Raw genomic sequence first — 18,083 nt, 5'->3', positions numbered from 1 at the left:
TATCACTGTATTTGTATGCTTTAAAAGTTCAAGTGCAGTAGTTATCTTGTTGAACTCGTGACTAAACTAATCCAGGTAAATCCAAAGAAGCCAAAAAATAAATACTGACCTTTAATCTTTTCAGTGGGAGGCTTTTAATAAAGAGAAATACACATATATTCTTTTTGAAGGTAAACGGGAACATAACATAAATTCTTCTCTTTCCCTTGCTTATTTACATGCTCTTCCCTTTTGAGCTTTAATAATTAGCTTCTGTTTGGGAAATGAGCCAAAAAAAATCAGCAAGTCTTGACCTTAGGTCTGAGGGTCTCCTGGGTGTCTGGCTGGGAGCCTGGGCTATTGCTCCTCCCTTGTGTCCCCACAGCTGGTGCTGGGCCCCAGTGGTGTGCTTCAGGGGATCCGCCCCGGGAAGTGCTACGTGGACATGTCGACGGTGGACGCTGACACAGTCACCGAGCTGGCCCAGGTAGCAGCCTCGTTCAGGCTGGCCCTCCAGCGTCCTTTCAGTTGGAGCCCAAGACCCAGGCTTACCATACCCCAGTGTGGGTCACATAGTTACTCCAGAGCCACAGCAGAGACTGTGGGATTCTAGCCTGTTTTCACTCTCTGCCTTCAAGTCTACAGCTGGTCTGCATGGCTGAGACAGAAGTGCTTCTTAGCTGGGAGAGGCATCAGGTCCCGTAGCCACTAGCCTCTGAGTTGGAAGCAGTCCAAGCTGCCAGCAGGGTCTTTGTGGTTTAAACAGCTTTCTGCAGTTAGTACTAGCAGAATATTCCCCCACCCTGAGCCTCTAGGCCACGGTGAGGAGATGGTGACTAGTGGCCCATGTGTGTTCAAAGAGTGGCTGAAATCAAAGAAGGGCAGTGTCTGTCCTAGAAAGTGTGGTCAGCCAAGCCGTAGTGTGGTCATGTTGATGATATCTTTGTAATGGGAGCCTCTGAGGACCCCCAGCTCCTCGCTGTCTCCTGCCTGGGATTCAGGCATCTGGTGGAGGACAGTCTGCTGGCCCTCCCCCAGCATCAGCCCAGTACCTTGGTACATGCGTCTGGTTTGGGGCTCAGTGTGGAGGGCCTAGTGCTCCAGCCCCTGCGTGCTCCTTACTTCCTGCCCAAGACCCTCGTGAGAGGCACAGCCTCCAGAAGCTGTGACTTTCCTTTCCAGGTGATTGTGTCCAGGGGGGGCCGCTTTCTGGAAGCCCCGGTCTCAGGGAATCAGCAGCTGTCTAATGATGGGATGTTGGTGATCTTAGCGGCCGGAGACAGGGGCTTGTATGAGGACTGCAGCAGCTGCTTCCAGGCAATGGGGAAGACCTCCTTCTTTCTAGGTAACATGCCTGCCCACCTGTCAGGCCACTGCAGGCCTGGAGGCTGGGTGGGCCACATCCCCTCTAGACCACCCTGAGGACAGCATCAGTCCCGCACGGCCTCTCTGCCTGGGGCCCCCGTGGGAAGGTTTCTTTGACTTGCACAGTCAGTGCCTGCAAGGAGGAAGAGCCAGAAGGGTCAGAGCCAGTTCTGTCAGGGGCAGGTGAATGGGGCCTCCCCTGGGTGTAGAGGTGGGTCCAAGCAAGGTTGAGGGTGGGCAGAAATCCCTCCCTGTGGGATTCCTGGGATGTGACTGCAGTTCTTTGCCCTGGGCAGGTGAGGTTGGCAACGCAGCTAAGATGATGCTGATTGTGAACATGGTCCAGGGGAGCTTCATGGCCACCATTGCAGAGGGGCTCACCCTGGCCCAAGTGACAGGCCAGTCCCAGCAGACACTCTTGGACATCCTCAATCAGGGACAGTTGGCCAGCATCTTCCTGGACCAGAAGTGCCAAAGTAAGTTGCCTTTGACCACTCTTGTTGTGTTTTAGTTTCGGTTCTAGCTGGGGAGCTGGGTCAAGCAGCCATCACAGAACAGTGTCTTTGGGAGCTCCTTCTGTGTGAATGACACATCCTCTCCAGTCTGGCCCCCAGGCAAAGTGAAGTGAAAGTCGCTCAGTCGTGTCTGACTCTTTGTGACCTCATGAGCTATACAGTCCATGAGGAATTCTCCAGGCCAGAATACTGGGGTGGGTTGCCTTTCCTTTCTCCAGGGGATCTTCCCAACCCAGGGATTGAACGCAGGTCTCCTCATTGCAGGTGAATTCTTTACCAGTTGAGCCACAAGGGAAGCCCAAGAATACTGGAGTGGGTAGCCTCCAGATCCTTTCTCCAGTGGATCTTCCTGACCCAGGAATTGAACTGGGGTCTCCTGCATTGCAGGCAGATTCTTTACCAGCTGAGCTCTGAGGGAAGCCCCATAGGATTTGGGGGTGCAGGCTGGGAACTTGTCTCTTGGGTGTCTGAGGAGTAGGAAATGCTAGGTGTTGAGCCCTGACAGTGCTCCAGATGCTTTTTTATTTAGGATCCTTTTAATTCTTCTGGTGAATGCCTTTCCCTCCTCAGATATCCTGCAAGGAAACTTTAAGCCCGATTTCTACCTGAAATACATTCAGAAGGATCTCCGCTTAGCCATTGCGCTAGGTGATGCCGTCAACCATCCGACCCCCATGGCTGCTGCAGCCAATGAGGTAACTGCAGGAGGCTGTGGGTGGGGCCTGCAGACTTCCCTTGTTCCCTTGCACTGCCCCTTCTGCCGACTTTGCCTTGGCTTGGCTGTGTCTGACCTCTCCAGGGGGAGTCTTAGGTTGTTAATTTTAGGCTTTCCTTTTCTGAAGTTGTATGTCTCCTCCAATCCATGCTGACTTTGCTGGGAATTCGTTGACCTGTGGGTTACTTAAAAGTGTGTCAAATATGAGTAAAAATCCTAAAGGATTTCCTAGATATTGAATGGTTATTGATTTCTAATGTATCTTTGTGGTCAAAAAATACACTCCATGTGGCTTTTACCTCTTTGCATCAATTCGGACCTGTTTTGTGGCCCAGCAGACGGTCGGTCTTGGTGGGTGTGCCACATTCTTATGTGGCACTTAAGAAGACTGTGTGTTCTGCAGTTGGGTGCTGTGTTCGGCATATATCAGTTAGGTCGAGATAGTTGGTAGTATTTTTTCAGATCATCATTACTGACCTTTTTCTCCAGTTCTTTTAATTGCCAAGAAAGGGATGTTAAAATCTCCAACTGTTATTGTGGGATTATCTGTTTTCCCTTTAATTTTGTCCATTTTGCTTAGTATCTTCGGAAGTTTTTGTTAGTGGGCCTTAGCCATTTATGATTGTACTGTCTCCCTGATGAATTCGCCCTCTTGTTATTAAGAAGTGTCCCTCTTGATCTTTGTCTTGAAGTCTGTCGTCAGACTTTCATATGGCCACTATGGCCTTCTCAGGTTTACAGTTTCCATGCGTTCTATCTTTTATTTCACTCTAACAGAAGTATAATCTTTCAGAAAAACAGCTGAGCAATATTCGTCTTTGAATTGCAGTGAGAACCACATGTTGTGAAGCGCATGCATATATACATCCAGTGGATTCATTTTAGAAGTTCTCTCTTCCAAGCGCTGTAAGCCGCGTGCATTTTTATCCAGGTTAAATAGAGGTCTCTAGTGGCTTTTCCTGTAGAGGCAAAGAAATACAGATACACAGTACTGGGGGGCTCCCTGAGGGTCTAGTGGTCAGGGCTCTCTGCCCCCACTGGTGGGGCCAGCTGAGCAGTGCAGCCAAAAATCAGTGAAAAAACACACAGTGCCGCTCTCTTCAAACCTGCCTTTCCGTGGTCGATGATCTTCTGTCCTTGAATTCTGCGTCTCTCTCTCTTCCTTGTCTGTCTGAACATCTGAGTACTTCCTTCACTCTCCCAGGCTGCAGTACAGTTTCTGGTTCCTCTTGTCGTACCTTCAGGTTCTCTCTTGGCAGTGAAGTTCCTAGCTGTTGTATAGTTTTTCGCTGATAAGTTTGTCTGTAACTGGTTACTTCTGAAGGGTTCTGTGGTATCTTATGTTGGGAGCACTTCTCTGCGAGGTGATTTCCACTTGCCCCTCCCTGACTCTACAGGATTCATGGACTTGGAAACAGACATTTTGGTTCAAAGTGCATCATCTTTATTTTGTCTTTTCTCTCGGGATTACTGTATGCATCTTAACTTCACATCCTAGATTGGCCCTGTCGTAAAATGTGTATCCATTTACCACTGCCTCCCTCTCATCCTTGGGAGCATTGTTGCTTGGACTGGGCACCACTGGCACTTGCTGTGGGAGCTGTCCAGTGCATTGTAGCCTCCCTGTCCTCTACCCACTGGATGTGATTGCACCCCCTTGGTTGATAGGAGATGTCTCCAGACATCACCAAATGTCGCTCCAGATGGGGAGCAAAAGGACCCCAGGTTGAGAACCCTTGCTTTAGTGTACACATGGCCTATATGTTAGGGTTGCTTTGATTTTTAAGCTCACCATTGTTGGAGTGTCTCGCTTTAGTAGTCATATGAATTCTAAAGATATTCAGAGAAAAGATACGTTTCTGTTTCTCTACCATTTCCTTTCCTTTCCTTTCCTTTCTGAAGAATTGAGTTTCTCTTTGGTATTGTTTCTCGTTCAGCTGGAAGAACTTGCTTTAGCATTTCCTGAACGCAGGTCTGCTGGCAACAATTAGTTCTCTTTTATCTGAAAAAGGTCTTTATTTAGCCTTTGTTCTGAGTTCACAGCTATACCCAAGGTGTAATGGACATCAATCATGATGACTCCAACTGAACTATGTTTAAAAATAGAAAAAAAATACACCTGTGTCCAGCTGCATTTTTCAGCATGACTGGACATTGCCCTGCCCTTATTGAACAATGGCTTTTTTAAGTTTTCTCACACTCTTTCATATTCACCTGGTACCTTTAGAGTGGCTGTTAATTGCCAGGGACCGTCCTAGGCTCTGGGGACATAGGACAGCCCCTTCTCTTCCTTGTAGAGATTACGTTCTAATGGAAGGAGGCACCAGGTAAGCACATAAATGTTTCGACAAGGAAGAACTGCAGAAGGTAGAATTGTGAATAAAATGGAGCAGAGTAAAGGGATGGAGGTGGCCGGGTCAAGTGGCACAACTGGCACTTCAGATGGATGACGGGGAAGGCCCTGGAGCTGATGGGGCAGGACAGGGGCCGCAGCCTCGGAGCATCTTCAGATGGAAGGGATGTGATTGTAACTACTAACCAGTGTTGAGCCCTGCCTCCGAGCACTTCACATCCCTCTGTCCATTTAACCTTCACAGTAACCCTGTTAGCCTCCCCATGAAATCAAGAAGCAGTGCTGGAGGCACAGAGAAACTGAGGTACTTAGTCCAAGGTCAGGCCAAATCTGGGAGATCCAGGAGTCACACCCAGACAGCCTGGGCTCCAGAACCTACCCACCTAACCACACCTAGAACCCCTCTAGGAAGCAGGTCTGTCTGTAAGTCAGCTCTGTGGCCAGACTAAGCCTGTGTTGTTTTTTTTCCAGGTGTACAAAAGAGCCAAGGCACTGGACCAATCTGACAATGACATGTCCGCCGTGTACCGAGCCTATATACACTAAGTCCTTGACCCCATCCCACCCCTATCTTCCCTCTGACCCCCTCTTCCTCACACGGAGTTGGGGTCCTGGGACTTAACTCTGGACCAGTCCACCTGTCTCCATCTCCTTTTATACAGACTTTGAGACTTGCCATGAGCACAGCACACAGCATCGCTCCTCCCCTGGAGGTCCTGGAGAGAGGAGGGGTGTCAGCAGGAGTGGCCTGTGGGAAGGCTCTTGAGCTGGGCACTGGCCATGGACTAGGTGGCTGTGTGTTCTCACACACACACCCCACACACACACACACACACACCACACTGGCTCTTGCCCCAGGATAGAAGCTGCCCAGAAACTGCTGCCTGGCTTTTTTGTTTTCCCTTCTTCCGAGCTGTCTTATCTCAGACCCTTCCAGTTGAGGAACTCGAGTCAGCAGTGAGAACTGGAAGCTTTCGCACTGCTTCCCTCAGAGCGAAGAGGCTGTGGTTTTATCCACTGTCCCCCACTGGATTCCACGCGAAGAGAGGCTCTAGGCTACAATGAGCCAGCAAGACTCTTAAACAGAGGGTCGCATGGCCCCTCCAACCTCAGGTGACTCGCTGATGAGGATTGTCACGTTCAAGCTACCAGTGTGCAACCACCTCTCCATAAATGCCTTTGTGAGCTGATAAGAGATGGACACAGTCAAGCAAAGACAGGGCTCTGGCTTTCCAGGGAAAGTGACAAACAGCCCACCATAGGCAAACCTCCTGGAAGCCTGCTCTCCTCACTGCTTTTGCGCACCTGTCCCAGAAGTCACTGTCACTGTGGAGCCTGGGCTGGGATCCGACTTCCTCACCAGGCTGTTGTAGTATTTGGATATGCATTCCAGCCCTTGGGAAGGGGTCCTGAGGGCAACCACTGAGGAGTGAATGGGGGAAGGGGCTTCCTTCCTGTTTCCGTTACACCACAGACCCTCCACCTGGTTCTGAAGAACCACTCTGACCCAGGTCCCCTCACAGCAGTCCCCCCTTTTCCAGCCTGTCCCTGCACAAGTCCTCTGTGTTGCCCACCTCTCTCCATTCACCTCCCTTCCCCCTTTCCTCCCATGGAGACAATATTTCATTCTGTCTGTCCCTCCGTTGGCCCATACCCAGCCTGACCAATGACAACCATTTCTTAGGCTCAGCTCTTGAAACAGAAATGAGTGTCTTCACTTAAGCCAGCAGCTTGGTCTTCGGTGCTTTCAGGGCCCTGGGGTCTGTCAGGAGAGAAGAGGAGATCTAGGCTTGACGTTACCAGAGCTCACTGACCCTTGGAGGTGAATCTGAGCATTTCTCCTTGGATAGGGGACCACAGGGGCTTGGAACGTGGCATGAGAACAAGGAGAAGTCGCCTAAAGGATGTCAGTGTTCTCTCCGCCTGCATGGGTTGGATTCTCCAAAGTCAGGCTGTGCGGAAGTTCAGCGTTTGTAGTGAATATACAGTGATAAACACAATTTGAGGTGGCCACGCTGGTGTGTGCCCCTCCCCCTTGCAGCTTTGGCCCTTTTTCCACTGATCAGAACCCAGGATAGGGGATCTCAGAAAACATGGGGATGGGGAGGGCAAGGGAGATGCCTGTGGTTTTTGACACAGTTGTTAATTTCACTGGGATTTTGAATTCTGTCTGAACACAAAGCCTGTTCTAGTCCTATAGTGGGACACTGGGGGGTGGGGGTTGGGGAAGATGCTGTAATGAAACTGGTTAGTCAATGTTGTCTTAATATTGTTGACAATTCTGTAAAGTTCCTTTTTATGAATATTTTTGTTTAAGCTATTTCACCTTTGTTTTTTGAGATCCTTCCCTCTTAAGGAGAAAATGTGACACTTGTGAAAAGCTTGTAAGAAAGCCCCTCCACCACCCACCCTTTTTTTTTCCTTTGAACCTTTAAATGACAAATCTTCTAGGTAATTAAGGTTGTGAATTTTTATTTTTGCTTTGTTTTTAATGAACATTTGTCTTTCAGAATAGGATTGTGTGATAATGTTTAAATGGCAAAAACATGATTTTGTGCAATTAACAAAAAGCTACTGCAAGCAAAATAAAAACGTTTCTTGGTAACACAACTGTGACCGTGGTAGGGTGGTCTGCGCCCTGACACCGAGCACCACTCGGGAGAGGAGGCAGGGGTTGTCCCTCCGGGACAGACGGAGCTAGAAGACGAGACCGGGCGGGAACCGGCTGACCCGGTGGCCAGTAGCCGGGAGCGGCGAGAGCTAGCCATACCTCCGGCCAATCGCCGAGCGCGCCTAGTGCAGGGCGTCCTATCAGAGCCGAGGAGGGGCGGGACGGGCGAGCGCCGCGCCCTGGCGGGTGAACCGCTGCGGATGCTGCAGCCAGAGCTCGCAGCGCCGCGGTGTTCGGCGCGAGCCGGCGTGGGCAGGTCCCCGGCGCTCTCGGGGTTGCGAGCTGGGGGCGTGGCGGGCGCCCGCGCAGCCAATCGGCGGCGAGGGTGGGCCCGGGCGCCGCCAGCTGACCGAGCACCCGCGACGGTCGCTGGGCAGCGAGCGACGGCGATGGCGACCGTGATGGCAGCGACGGCGGCGGAGCGGGCCGTGCTGGTGAGGCGCGCGGGCCGGGCCGGGCCAGGCGGGAGGCGGCCGCGGGCCGGGGCGGCTGACAGCGGGCCTGTCCCCACAGGAGGAGGAGTTCCGCTGGCTGTTACACGACGAGGTGCACGCCGTGCTGAGGCAACTGCAGGACATCCTCAAGGTAACCTCGAGGACCTGTGCGGGCGCCCCCTCTCCCCCAGCGCGACTTCCCCCTCGGCCTCCCGCGGCTGCTGCGTACCCGACGCGCGGTGTTCAGACCAGGCCCTGCCCTCAGGCCCCGGACTCAGTCCTAGGACTTAAAAAGTGTCTAACCCGGGGCGCCAGCAGATAATTACCCAGTTCCACAAGCCGTCCTGCCAGGGCTGCGGGCCTGGATTGAGCCCCGCAGTCGGGGAAGCTACCCTTTGAAATTGACGTTTAATTTCCTATCTGAAGGACCCAGCATTTTGACCTCAGCCAAGTCCTCGATCTCTCTGGACCTCCCCTTTGGAAAAAGGAGATAGCAGTACCGCCCTCAGGGCTGTTGTGAAGATTTAAAAAAAACAGCCAATGGAAATACAAAAAAATGCCCAGGCGGTGCCTGATAAGGCCGGAATTACCGGTTGCCATGACTACTGTCTTCTCAGACTTTGCTCCCCACTTCCAAGCTCGTCAACCAAACGGGGAGGGTGTCTCTGGGTCCTCTATCCTGTATGGGACACATGGTAGGCCCCCACGGAATGTGGAAGGAGCAGGTATGGGTTCAGGTAGGACCTGAAATTGGCCGTGGGGGAGGGGCCCTGGGAGCGGGGCTTATGGAGCAAAGGCTCGGCTGGAGTCTGGAGTCGGTGAGCTTGATTTACCCCACTCTCCTTTGCCCCCCAGGAGGCCTCGCTCCGCTTCACTCTGCCAGGCTCAGGCACCGAGGGGCCCACGAAGCAGGAAAACTTTGTCTTGGGCAGCTGTGGGTGAGCCTGGGCTGGGTGGAAACCGTGGTGGGGTTGAGGGGTGGACTTCTGGGAGGAGGGACCCTTGGGGATACCCTCTAGGACTGGTGGTGTGGCCACGGCCCTGCCCTGTGGACTGATTCCAGCTCCAGCGGCCAGAGGATGTGCAGTGGGACAGGCTGGACTATCCTGTGACAGCCCGCGGAGAGGCTGGGGTGGTGGGAGGGGGCAGCTGCAGGTGGTGGGAGGGGGCAGCTGCAGGTGCTGCTCTGACCCCCACGTGTTGTAGCACAGACCAGGTGAAGGGCGTGCTGACACTGCAGGGAGACGCGCTGAGCCAAGCGGTGAGTCCCCCTGTCCCGGCCCCTTCCCATGCCACCACAGCAGCCAACAGGCAAGAGTCGGGAGTGGGTGGGGGGCCTCCTACTTTAGCTCAGCTCTGCCACCAACTAGCTGTGTAACTCTGGGCAGGATCCTTGACCTCTCTGGGCCTCAATTTCCTTGTTTGAAAATGACAACAACCCCCGTAATCTGCTTCTGAGGTTGGTGTGTTACTCCTTTGAGAGGTACAGCAAGTGAGGGGGTGGGTGGTGCTTTGCGCACGGCACTACCTATAGTCTGGCTCCAGGGTTAGGCTGGCCCCAGACCAACATCTTAACTCTTTCTGCACTTGATCCTGTAGCAGGTGCCAAGGCCTGGGGGAAGGTCCCCCTCCTCCTTGGGTGGGCGTTACGTCCCTTGGCACCTGCAAATGTTCTCCATCTGCCCACAACCACACACCTCCTCCCTCCCAGCAGAAGCCACCTTCCCCTTTCGCGGCTGTTTTCCCTTTCAATTCTTTGTGGTTCCTTTTGGGCCTGAGTTCCTATTTCCTGTTCCCTGTTTGCCCCCACCCAAATGGCCATGTTCTTCCTCCTCTCCCACATGGAGTGGCTCGGACCTGAGCCACCACATACACTCTGCTTCTGCCCCCTGGTTCAAGGGCTTAGAGTGGCCGGCGGCAGGAGGGCATCCTTCTGCCCGGCTTAGCCCACCCTTGCCTGGCAGGATGTGAACCTGAAGATGCCCAGGAACAACCAGCTGCTGCACTTTGCCTTCCGGGAGGACAAGCAGTGGAAACTGCAGCAGGTAACTGGGCCCTTCCCCGGCTGGGGCCCAGGGCACAAGGGCAGGCAGGAACAGGCCCTTGCAGCGCTGAGGCCTCCAGGGCTGGCCGCTGTGGGGCCTTGCGGCTGCAGCAGGCTTACAAAGATGTTTCCTAGCAGTGCAGCCGGGGTGGGCAGTGCCTGGTCTCCTAGCCTGTCCTGTAATTGGACCTGGCTTCTGCCACCTCCCTCTCCCCTCTCACTGGCCACCAGCTGTTTCCACTTCACGGCCTTTGCTTGGGCTTGTCCCTCTGCCTGGAGTCCACCCCCCAGCTTTTGCCACTGCACAAGCTTCAGCTTAAGAGTTGCCTTCCCTCGCCGCCGCCCGCCCCCCAATCACCTTGTTTCCCTGTGAAAGCTGAGCAGTCTATTACCTTGTGCCTTTCCTCTGTTACCCTCTGTCCTCCTTTGGAAAGTGAGCTGCAAGGGACCGGGGACCAAGCCTGCCTCACTGCATCAGCCAGGCCCAGCAGGCGGCACCCACCCCACCCTTACTAGGAAGATAGATAGGCCCCCTCGGGGTGGGGATCCCTAGGCTGGGCCCCCAGAGACCGTGGGTGTTCTGAGGCTGGCACCTTTCCCTGCCAAGGCCCAGCCCACTGACCGCTCTGTGGGCCCTGCTTTTAGATCCAAGATGCCAGGAACCACGTGAGCCAAGCCATTTACCTCCTCGCCAACCGAGATGAGAGCTACCAGTTCAGGACGGGAGCAGAGGTCCTCAAGGTGAGCCACCTCAGGAGTGGGAGAGCCCAGTTCCCTGACCACCGATCGGGCCCCTGGGAAGCTCTGGCCCCACCCTCAGGTGAAGCTGAGCGTCAACCCTTCACCTCTCGGTGTACGCCATGTCCTTCCAGCCAGTTGAATGGCTCACAGCCCAGGCCCCATAAACAGATGTGGGTTCTGATCCCAGGGCCTGCACTATGAGCCAGGCCACCTCAAATCCCTTACTTAGCCATTCTGTGCCTCAGCACCCTCACCGGATAAAAGAGGGGGATAAGCTGTCATGCCTGCCATTATGACAACACGGGTGACGTTGCTTCTAGTAAGCACCCAGTAGATGAGAGCTGCAGGTATTACTACCAGAAACAGAAAAGCTTCTGTATTTAACAAAGTGAATCCACGTGGTGTGAAGGGACAAGATGAACTCAGGTTCTCTGAGTTCACGCTTTAGCCCTGCCTCCGGCTTGCTGTGTGTCCTCGGGTGGTTTGCATGCCATCTCTGGGCCTGATATGAAAACTTGAAACCAGATGGACCAAAGTCCTTTTCAGAACTGTGAGTGTCCTTTGGGGTGTAATGTGCAGCCCAGTAATTCTGCCTTTCCCAGGAGCCAGGTGACCCCAGCGCCCATGGCAGCAGCTGGGTGAAGAGCTGGAAGCAGTGGGCACTGGGGCTCTGAGAGCTTTGCTCCCACGCAGAGGGAGGGGATGAGTCTCCAGACGTTCCACCATTCCCCAGCCGTGCGGCCTTGGACCTATGGAGCTTCAGTTTCCTTCCTCACCTGTGAAAACAGGGCTCCTGTCCACCTTAAGGCCTCAACTTACCCATCCCAGTGCCTCCTCAAGGAAGCCCTCCCTGACTCCTTACACCCAAGCTGAGTTAGGGTCCCTCCTTCTAAGCTCCTTTACTGCCTGAACCCTCATCCTCAAAGCCCTTGGCCCCCTGGGACTGACTTCCAGGTTCCTCCACCCCAATTGGACCAGGACCCCGGATCCCAGATGGTAGAACCTTCTGGATGGGTGGTCAGCAGCTCAGATGTCCTGCCCCCACCCCCAGCTGGAGCCCGATCACCCGCATCTTTAGCAAGCCCCCTGCTGCAGGGGTTCAGGGCCTGAGTCTGTGACCCCCAGGGAAGGAATTGGGAGCTCCCATAACTTGGTTCCTTCTGATGAGGCTACCCTAGCACCGCTGTGACCAGCTCTCCTCCCCCAGCTAATGGACGCTGTGATGCTGCAGCTGACCAGAGCCCGCAACCGGCTCACCACTCCTGCCACCCTCACTCTGCCGGAGATTGCTGCCAGCGGCCTCACGGTCAGTGCCTTAGGCCCACCCCTGCTCCAGGAGAGGCGGGAGGGACACAAGGGTGCCAGGGCGTCCTGCAGGCCCCAGATTGTTGACAGAGTTTTCTGTGCAGTTTTCTTGGATTGGGTCTTTGGCTTCCATTCTGAATCCCCAAAATATATCTCCCCCTACCCCTCGGAACCGGGTCACTGGTGTCCAAGCCCAGTGGTGCAGTAAGTTACCCGGGGCACTTGGCAAGAATCAGAAGGCCCCAGTCCACGGGATGGGGACTGGGATTCCCTACCAGCAGTTGAAGGGGCGAGGGTGGGACGTGCCTACTGGCCCTCATCCCCCCTGGATGCCCGGCCCTCCCCCCACAGCGGATGTTCGCCCCCACCCTGCCTTCTGACCTCTTGGTCAACGTCTACATCAACCTCAACAAGCTCTGCCTCACCGTGTACCAGCTGCACGCCCTGCAGCCCAATTCCACCAAGGTGAGCCCCCCACCCAGCCTGCCCTCACCCACCCTGTGGTCTCAGGCCTGACCCCATCTGATGCTTTCTTGTTTAGAATTTCCGCCCAGCTGGAGGTGCTGTACTGCACAGCCCTGGGGCCATGTTGTAAGTATGCTACCTGAGAGGGGTCTCAGGAGCGCCCCTGCCCCTCTTAGGGTGGGGCCCTGGCCCTCTGGGCCGCCCTCAGGGCCCCTCTCGTCTCCCCACAGCGAGTGGGGCACGCAGCGCCTGGAGGTGAGCCACGTGCACAAGGTGGAGTCTGTGATCCCCTGGCTCAACGACGCCCTGGTCTTCTTCACTGTCTCCCTGCAACTCTGCCAGCAGCTCAAGGATAAGGTGGGGATATGGGGTCAGGACCGGGCTGGACCTCACCCCGAGGAGGCCAGCCAATCCACGGGCCATTCAGCTCCTTCTTTGGGGTGGGGGTGGGGATGCCAAGGGCTCCTTGTGTGTCTCCAAAGCACCCCCTGATCCTAAGCTCTGTTTACACTCTCTGCGCATACCAGTTGGGGGTGGGCCATGACATCACTCGGCAACACTTGTCTTCTTCCGGCCACTTGGCCCTTGGGCGACAGAGGCTACAGCAGGGCAGACCCCCTGGCCCGACGCCTCATCACTTCCTCCAACTCCCTCCTCCCCAGATCTCTGTGTTCTCCAGCTACTGGAGCTGCAGGCCTTTCTGAACAGAGTGCCCAAGAGCCTGTCCCCTGGGAGTGGAGCCCAGGACATCCATCCTCCCTACACCCGCCCCCCGCCCAACCATAGTGCCGGCCAGGGCCGGGCACTGCAGGCTATTTATTTCCCCCTTCACGCTACCCTGCCTGTCACCCCTGCACAGACGGGATGGAACACTGGATCCGCTGGGAGGAAGGGATGCAGGTGGGCTTTTTGTTTTGGATGGGGAAGATGAGGAGGCACAAAGTGTCCTCCAGTCCACATCCTGGCCTCCCGACAGGGCAGGAGCCTTTGGACTTGGGCTGGAACCAGGCTCTCCTTCCTTCCCCCTTCATCTCCTGCCTGGCCCCACCCCTAGGAGGGCGAGGGGCAGCCACGTAGCTCTTCCCGCTTGAGCCTAAAGGGTGGGCTGGGAGGGAAGAAGGACAGAAGCGCCCCTCACCACGAGCTGTAGTGTCCTTGACTGCATTCACTCTGCAGCCCTGGCGGGGCGTCCAAGAAATAAAGATTGTCTGACTTTGACTGTGAGCCCTTTTCTGTCTGTCCGGGTGGGACCTGGCCAAGGGCCCCTGATAGTTAGCCAGGCCAAGTACCCAGTGACTTGGCCTCTCAGGTACCAAGGGGCTGAGTGGGCGGGTGAACGGACAGTGGCTGGATGGCTGCAGCATGACATCTAAGGTCTCCTGGTAACAGCCATGCCGGCTGAAGGCTGGGGAACCCAGCAGGCATCTCAGTGAAGCCGTAGGACCTGCACTGCCCACCCTGATGGGACGAGCTCTAGACTCAGGCTTTTGCTGAACGAGGTTTTGTTATTACTCTCCAACAGGGCAAAGACAGGGAGGCAGGGACTTTCCACGTTAAGGGTCCAGGTGAAGTTATCAAATCCCTGGGGTGGGGTGGATTCCTGCAAGAGAGGCACAGGGGAGCCAGTGACTTCACTCCTTGGCCCCCTGCCCAGCCTACTGCAGCTCCTCGCTGCCCCAGTGCCCACCCGGCCCTGATGCTCGGAGCTCACCTTCTGGGACCCAGAAGAGCAGGTTTGTCAGCAGGGCATGCAGGGGATACAGCTGCCACAGCCAGGAATACAGCCGCCACAGCCGGGAATACAGCCGCCACAGCCGGGAATACAGCCGCCACAGCCGGGAATACAGCCGCCACAGCAGGGAATACAGCCGCCACAGCAGGGAATACAGCCGCCACAGGTGTTGTTGATGACAAACAGCAGCAGGAGCACTATGACCACTGTGGACAGGACAGGGGTCCAGATAAGGCCCTGGGCCTGGGAGGCTGATGGGGGCCGGGGCTGAGCCGCACTCACCGAAGCCGAAGACAAAGGCGATGGTCCACTTAGAGTGGAAGAGCAGGATCGTCCAGTCCATCTCAGCTGGGAGGCCCTGGCTGCCACCTGCTCCAGCGCCCCCCTGCCCCACAGAGGGCCCCTCAGAATCCTGGCTTCACTGGGGCTGCTGCAGGCCAGCCCTTGCACTGTCCTCCCACACTGCCCTCTGGAGCCTCACCCCTACCCTGTCTCTCTCCTGCACCTCTCCTGACCCTGGCCTAGGCAACCCTCTTCCCGCCCGCCCCCTAAAGCAGCCCCAACCCTGGACCCCCACCTTCCTTGGAACTGCCCCAGGTGGCTCCTAGGTCCAGGGAGCACGGATTGCCTCCAGCTTCTAGGTCCACAGGACCTGAGGCCTTAGCAACCTGCCCCGCCTCCCACCACTCCCCCAGCACAACCCCGCCCCCCAGCTCAAGCAAGGGCGGGCCCTGTGCCCCACAGCTGTGCTTCCTGCCTCTGAACCTCCGTGAGTGCTGCGGGAGCAGGCAAGAGGCCACAGGCCTGGCGGCCTCTTCACTCTGGGTCACTTTTTCTCAAAAGACCAGAGTAGCAACCTGAAACAGTTTGGCCCTCAGCTGCTGTTAGCTTCACAGGTGAAAAAAAGAAAAAGACGGTAGTGGGTTGGAGGGATCAGTTCAGTTCAGTAGCTCAGTCGTGTCTGACTCTGCGACCCCATGGACTGCAGCACGTCAGGGCTCCCTGTCCATCACCAACTCCCAGAGTTTACCCAAACTCATGTTCATTGCGTTGGTGATACCATCCAACCATACCATCCTCTGTCATCCCCTCCTCCTGCCCTCAATCCTTCCCAGCATCCAGGTCTTTTCCAATGAGTCACTTATTTGCATCAGGTGGTCAAAGTATTGGAGTTTCACCTTCAACATCAGTCCTTCCAGTGAACACCCAGGACTGATCTCCTTTAGGATGGACTCGTTGGATCTCCTTGCAGTCCAAGGGACTCTCAAGAGTCTTCTCCAACACCACAGGTCAAAAGCATCAATTCTTCGGCACTCAGCTTTCTTTGCAGTCCAACTCACATCCATACATGACCACTGAAAAACCATAGCCTTGACTAGATGGACCTTTGTTGGCAAAGTAATGTCTGTGCTTTTTAACATGCTGTCTAGGTTAGTCATAACTTTCCTTCTAAGGAGTAAGCGTCTTTTAATTTCATGGGTTAGAGGGATAGAGGGAGGTAAAAATGGAGACAAAGTGGTGAGAGGAGGGAGAAGCAGTTACCTGTCCACCACCCGTGCCTGGGCAGCTGTCTTGTGCCTGGTGGCACAGCTGTAGCCTCCAGGGTTCTCACCATCCTGACCCTCACGATGACCCCGCAAGATGATAGTTAAGGTCGCTTGCATGAGCTCTCTCCCCAGAAACTGGGGCCTGGGGCCCCTGACACAGCAGCTGGAGGCAGCTCTCACCATCCTCCTGCCCCCATAGCAGGGGCCAGGCCATGTCAGCACTTGGGACTGGCTGTAAACCAGGTGGGCACACCTGCTTGTCCCTTGGGCTTACAGTCTTGCTGGGAAAACCTGTTGGCTAGCATTAGGCTCTGCCTGACCCTACATGGGTTCACCTTTGTTTACTGCGCTTTCACAGATAGTATGTCTTTTTGACAGATTGAAGGTTTGTGCCACCTTGAGCTGAGTGAGTCTTGTTGGTAGCATTCTTCCAGCAGCATTTGGAAACTTTCATCGTTACTATATTTGTTAGGGCAATCTGTGATTAGTGATCTTTGATGTTGTTTTGGCATTTTTCAGCACAGTATTTTTTAGTTAAAATTTGTACATTTAGACACAATGCTGTTGCACACTTAATAGACTACAGTATAGTGCAAACAGCTTTTATGTGCCCTGGGAAACCAAAAAAATCCATGAGAATCATTTTATTGTAGTATTTGCTTTATCGTGAGATTCCCACTCCAGAATTCTTGCCTGGAGAATCCCATGGACAGAGGAGTCTGGCGGGCTACAATCCATGGGGCTGCAAAATGTTGGACATGACCGAGAGGCCTAACACTTGCTTTATCGTAGTGGTCTTGAACTGAGAAGAATGCCTGTACGTGCATTACCCAGTTTATTCCTCACGGCAGTCCTCAAGTGGGTATATTTGCTAGTCCCCTTTTACAGATGTGTACACTGAGGCCTTGAGAAGTTCACCAGCTAGTTCAGGTCATACATGTAATGTGTTCATTTCCTGTTGTTGCTGTGACATACTACTGTATGCCAACTTAGTGACATAATGCAAGTGTATCATCTTACAGTTCTGGAGATCAAGGTCTAAAATGACTGGGTAGGACGGCTTTCCTCCTGTAGATCCCCCAGGGGAGAATCCATTCCTCGGCTCTTCCAGCTTCTAGAGGCCTCGCACCCCTGTTGCTTGGTTCGTGCCCCATCCTCATCCTCACACCTCTGGCTCTGCCCTTCCTGCCTCCCTCTCATAAGCATCCCTGTGATTGGCCCATAGGATCATCTCCCCATCAAAATCCTTAATCACATCTGCAAAGTCCCTTTTGCCACGTAAGGTAACATATTCAGGAGTTCAGATAAGAATGTCTTTGGGCACCATGATTCTTCCGATCACACCCAACGAGCAGGGAACTCAGAACCCAGACCCAGGCATTCAAACCCTGGAGCCCTTGACCACCATAACAGAGTCTCCTGAGCTGGGATCCTTGTCTTAAACCCTCCATCCCCACCCCTATCCCATTCTGAGATCTCAGATTGGTGTTGCCCAGGAGCGGTAGCTTTGAAATGACTATTCTAGTGCAAAACGGAAGGGATGCAGCCACTGTAGAAACCACTTTCCGCCGGTTCCTTGAAAAGTTACGCATGGAGTTGTCAGGACCTGACAGTTCCACTCCACTCCACATCCACACAGGAACTTGTATGCAAATGTTCACAGCATCATTTTTCACAGTAGCCCAAAAGTGGAAACACCCCCAAAATATCTGCTAACTGATGAATGAATAAACATGACGTGGTCACTCCATGGGCTTCCCAGGTGTCTCATTGGGTAAAGAATCCGGTGCAATGCAGGAAATGCAGGCAGACTCGAGTTTGATCCCTGGGTCAGGAAAATGCCCTGGAGGAGGGCGTGGCAACTCACTCCAGTATCATTACCCGGACAGAGTATAATTACATGGACAGAGGAGCCTGGCGGGCTGCAGTCCTCAGGGTCGCAAAGAGTCGGACACGACTGAAGTGACTGAGCATGCACCCAGGGTCTCTCCATGTAATTGAATATTATTCAGCCCTGGAAAGGAATGAGGCACCAACCAACACACACTACAAAGTGAAGGAACGTTGGAAAGACGGGTCAAAGAAGCCAGACAGAAAAGGCCACACCGTACATGATTACATTTATAGGAAATGTCCAGAGGAAGGGAATCCATAGAGACAGAAAGTACTCTTTGCCGAGGTCTAGGGCAGGGGTTGGGGAGGGGTTGCTTAGTGATG

General features: G+C 54.3%; 2 protein-coding genes across 2 annotated transcripts in view; both read left to right on the top strand.

Moving 5' to 3' along the window:
• Window positions 1–7,532, top strand: part of GLYR1 (glyoxylate reductase 1 homolog) — a 31,571-nt gene extending 24,039 nt beyond the window's left edge. The window contains exons 12-16 of the mRNA XM_018040143.1: window positions 365–466; window positions 1,162–1,324; window positions 1,641–1,820; window positions 2,430–2,554; window positions 5,399–7,532. Of these exons, the coding sequence (XP_017895632.1) occupies window positions 365–466; window positions 1,162–1,324; window positions 1,641–1,820; window positions 2,430–2,554; window positions 5,399–5,473 (645 nt within the window). The 3' untranslated portion in view covers window positions 5,474–7,532. The remainder of the gene's footprint in view (window positions 1–364; window positions 467–1,161; window positions 1,325–1,640; window positions 1,821–2,429; window positions 2,555–5,398) is intronic.
• ROGDI (rogdi homolog) lies at window positions 7,793–13,808 on the top strand. Its single transcript, XM_018040142.1, has 11 exons — window positions 7,793–8,032; window positions 8,112–8,183; window positions 8,888–8,970; window positions 9,239–9,293; window positions 9,997–10,077; window positions 10,722–10,817; window positions 12,025–12,123; window positions 12,474–12,587; window positions 12,664–12,713; window positions 12,818–12,944; window positions 13,250–13,808. The coding sequence occupies exons 1-11, from the start codon at window positions 7,799–7,801 to the stop codon at window positions 13,289–13,291; spliced, it is 1,053 nt and encodes a 350-aa protein (XP_017895631.1). The 5' UTR covers window positions 7,793–7,798; the 3' UTR covers window positions 13,292–13,808.

The sequence above is a fragment of the Capra hircus genome, chromosome 25, assembly GCF_001704415.2.
Source record: "Capra hircus breed San Clemente chromosome 25, ASM170441v1, whole genome shotgun sequence".
Lineage (NCBI taxonomy): Eukaryota > Metazoa > Chordata > Mammalia > Artiodactyla > Bovidae > Capra > Capra hircus.
This window is presented reverse-complemented; position numbering and strand designations above follow the sequence as displayed.

Bases quoted from the DNA above. Each gene is read 5' to 3' on its own strand.
- ROGDI (XM_018040142.1), top strand. From the start codon at position 7,799: ATGCTGCAGCCAGAGCTCGCAGCGCCGCGGTGTTCGGCGCGAGCCGGC. The intron at 8,184-8,887 runs GTAACCTCGAGG...TTTGCCCCCCAG, and splicing joins AACTGCAGGACATCCTCAAG to GAGGCCTCGCTCCGCTTCAC. The intron at 10,078-10,721 runs GTAACTGGGCCC...CCCTGCTTTTAG, and splicing joins AGCAGTGGAAACTGCAGCAG to ATCCAAGATGCCAGGAACCA.